This window comes from Euphorbia lathyris, chromosome 6 (genome assembly GCF_963576675.1).
Source record: "Euphorbia lathyris chromosome 6, ddEupLath1.1, whole genome shotgun sequence".
In the NCBI taxonomy this organism is placed as follows: domain Eukaryota; kingdom Viridiplantae; phylum Streptophyta; class Magnoliopsida; order Malpighiales; family Euphorbiaceae; genus Euphorbia; species Euphorbia lathyris.
This window is the reverse complement of record NC_088915.1, coordinates 70,712,644-70,715,818: the sequence shown is the minus strand read 5'-3', so window position 1 is coordinate 70,715,818 and position 3,175 is coordinate 70,712,644. Positions and strand designations below refer to the sequence as shown.

The 3,175-nt window shown below is 35.2% G+C and overlaps 1 protein-coding gene across 1 annotated transcript; it reads right to left on the bottom strand.

The window, feature by feature from the left end:
* Window positions 1–377: 377 nt before the first annotated feature.
* LOC136232870 (CBS domain-containing protein CBSX5-like) lies at window positions 378–2,485 on the bottom strand. The gene is made up of 2 exons (XM_066022322.1): window positions 2,038–2,485; window positions 378–1,436 (listed from the first exon to the last, which is right to left on the bottom strand). The coding sequence occupies exons 1-2, from the start codon at window positions 2,385–2,387 to the stop codon at window positions 632–634; spliced, it is 1,155 nt and encodes a 384-aa protein (XP_065878394.1). The 5' UTR covers window positions 2,388–2,485; the 3' UTR covers window positions 378–631.
* Between the last annotated feature and the right edge of the window lie 690 nt (window positions 2,486–3,175).

Genomic DNA, 3,175 nt, shown 5'->3' with positions numbered 1-3,175 from the left:
TCTGATACCATGTCATGGAACCGTTTTAGCTAAAAGCTCAAACTGATAGTTAAAAGTCCACTTCATATTAATAGCTGACATATGTGATCCAAAAACACGATACGAAATCAGAACTAAAATGTTTAGATTGATACAAATATGACACAAAATCCTATGGGTTTGGTTAGAGTAATCTTACCACTAACTCAATAATTGACACCATACTAAATAAGTACAACCGCTGAGTTCTACCCCACTTGTCATGTTTTTATATTTCTTAGATTGTTTAACTTTCTAAAAGCTGGAAAACGAATCTCACAACCAAAAGATTGCAGAATATAAGACGGAAAGGTAAATGCATACGTAGGATTGATTGCTTTCACGAAAACTTCCTTAGCTGCCAACAAGAGAAAAGAGATCTGAATTCAAAACTGATATTGCATATGAGAAACACTCAATCCTAGCAAATCCACTTGCAAAATTCATATTCAGTTTCCGATTACATCCTTAGGTAGTAATTATCAAAAGTCGTTCAAGTTTCATAATCCAATGCTCAATTTCACACTACTAAAAAGAAAATAAAATAAAGACAAGAAAATAAATACTTGATTGTGTTGTGTTGATGTAGTTGTAGCTTTTCTGTTTTGAATCTCTACATTGCATACAAACGTTCCCGGAAAACTTCTAACATTCCGGTGAAGGTAACAAGCCCGACTAAAGTACCATCTTCGTCAACAACCCAAACGTAACTCACACGATGAGACAGTGCCTGAATCATTACTGCTATCAAGGAGCTCCATGGAAAGCATGTAATTGCATCAGTATTCCTAGCTACTCTAATTAAATGACCACTGAATCTTCCGCTCTTCCCCAATCCAAATTCCTCATCTGATGAAGAACTTGAACTTCCCCATTCTTCTTCCATTAACTCTATAGCTCCGCCTAAATTCTTCTCTTCTAGTCGTTCCTTCACCAAACGTAATAAGTCCTCAGGCGGATCGCCGCAGTCGATGTAAGCCATCAAATCCCCAGCAGAGAGTGTAGCAACAGCAGCAGCAACGGACTCGTCGCAAGAGTTCAATGCAGAGGGGGGGATCTCACCGAACAACTTGCCGTCTATGTCAACAATAGCAACAGATGTTTGCTTGACAAGAGACTGGGAGATTAATGGTAATGCTGAAGAGGCAGGGTCATTATAACAGACTGCTAATATGGATTCGGCGTCAATGATGTTCAGAGATTCTATGGTGTAGTTGGGAATTGGGGAAAACAGACCAATGCAATTGAGAAGGTAGCGGATTATGTCTTCTTGAGTGAGCCAACAGTACTCACGATTATTGTGCAGGGTGGAATTTGTGGATGTTCTTTGAATCAGCTTTTTCCTTGTGAAAGGGCTATGAATTGGTATTACAAGGTTCTGTGCACCTTCAAGGATCAGGTCTATAGCCTCCAACAAGCTGAAATAAGATCAATTACATATGATCAGAAAACAAACATGAATATTCTCAATTAAATAAGATCAACTACTATTCAGAAAATTCTCTAACCAAAACTATCTATCTCTATTCTCCAGAATCGTGAATTTTCCAGGAAATTTTTCAATTGCAATGACCAACTAATAGTAAACAGCAAATTCTCTAACCAAAATTATCCATCTCTATTCTCCAGAATCGTGAACTTTCCAGGTAAATTTCTCAATTAAAATGACCAAACTAATCGTAATCAGAAATTCTCTAACCAAATCTATCTATCTCTATTCTCCAGAATCGTGAATTTTCCAGGAAAAATTCTCAATTAAAATGACCTAACTAATAGTAAATTAGTAATTAACAAATTCTCCAAACACAGCTATCCATCTCTATTCTCTGTAAACGTGAATTTTCATAGAATATCTATCAGTTGAGATGACCAAACTAATAGTAATTAACAAATTCTCCAACCAAAACTATAGTATCCATCTAGAATCCTGAATTTTCCAGAAATATAAAACAAATCCTACATACTGAAAACGAAAACAGAGAACAAAGAAAATAAAATTTAAGAGATAAATTGACAAACCTAGAGTGAGGCTCCAAGTGCCTAACAAGACCGAGAGCTTTAGGAATAAGAGCAGAAACAGGCGCCTGGAGAGCAGCAGCCGGATTTTTCAGATTTTCTTCCTTGGACAAGTAGCAGATAACATCTACCATACAAACTTTTCCAATGCACTGGCATTCATTCACATCTACTTTAGATCTAGAGGAAACGTTAGTACGGTGATCACAGTTCCATACACTCAAATAGCGGTCACCGGATCTTTTGAGAGCGGAGAGAGCCTCACCGACGGTAGCAGAGACGGCGAGAGATCTCAGCGCAGGCTTTCCAAGGCATAGGTCAGATACCTCGCGAGCTAATAGACTAACTGCCATACACAGAAATATCACACAAGGAGAGAAAGAAGAAGAGAAAATCAAGAATTTTCTCGAGAAACTTGGAGCCCAGAGAGAGGAGGATGTAAATCTCTGTTTGGGATATTGATTTTTGTGGCTATTTATAGGCGCGTGTTTTCTTACCGTAAAACCCGGTCACTTTTATTACGCGGTATTAGTTTCATTTCAGTACTTAGATTTAATTTAAATTATGCAAGTGGGACCTAAAAAAAATTCTAGAAAATAAAAACAATCTATTATCTTATTTTATTTTATTTTATATAATAATGTTGTTTAAAAAGTAAAATATTCATATTTTGTTAGAAGAGATTCGGGCCCAATTTGTACAACAAAGTTTTCAAAAAAAATTCAATCGTGATGTTAAAAATAAATAATTGCAAAAATAATTTATCCATGTGTTTCCTAAATAATAATAATAATAAGGAATAATTTCAAAATAACCCCTTATACTTTTACTGATTTGCAAATAAGTCTTTTAGTATTGTAATTTTTTGAGTGCATCCTCTAAAAAGTTTAGGCTCATGCACAAATTTAATAGAAGTCCAAAATTTGATAAAACTTGTTAAAATTATATTATTTAGGTTTAAAGCATTATTTGGTCTCTCACCTATTCAAAATTGTGTCATTTGGTTCCTGGTCTATTATTTGGTCACATTTGACCCTTTACCTATCTCATTTGGTAAAATTTCACTCAATTTGTATGAATATTTAACGGAATCGTTATTTCATTGATAAGTAACGATATTTTGACACTTAAACTTGAAACG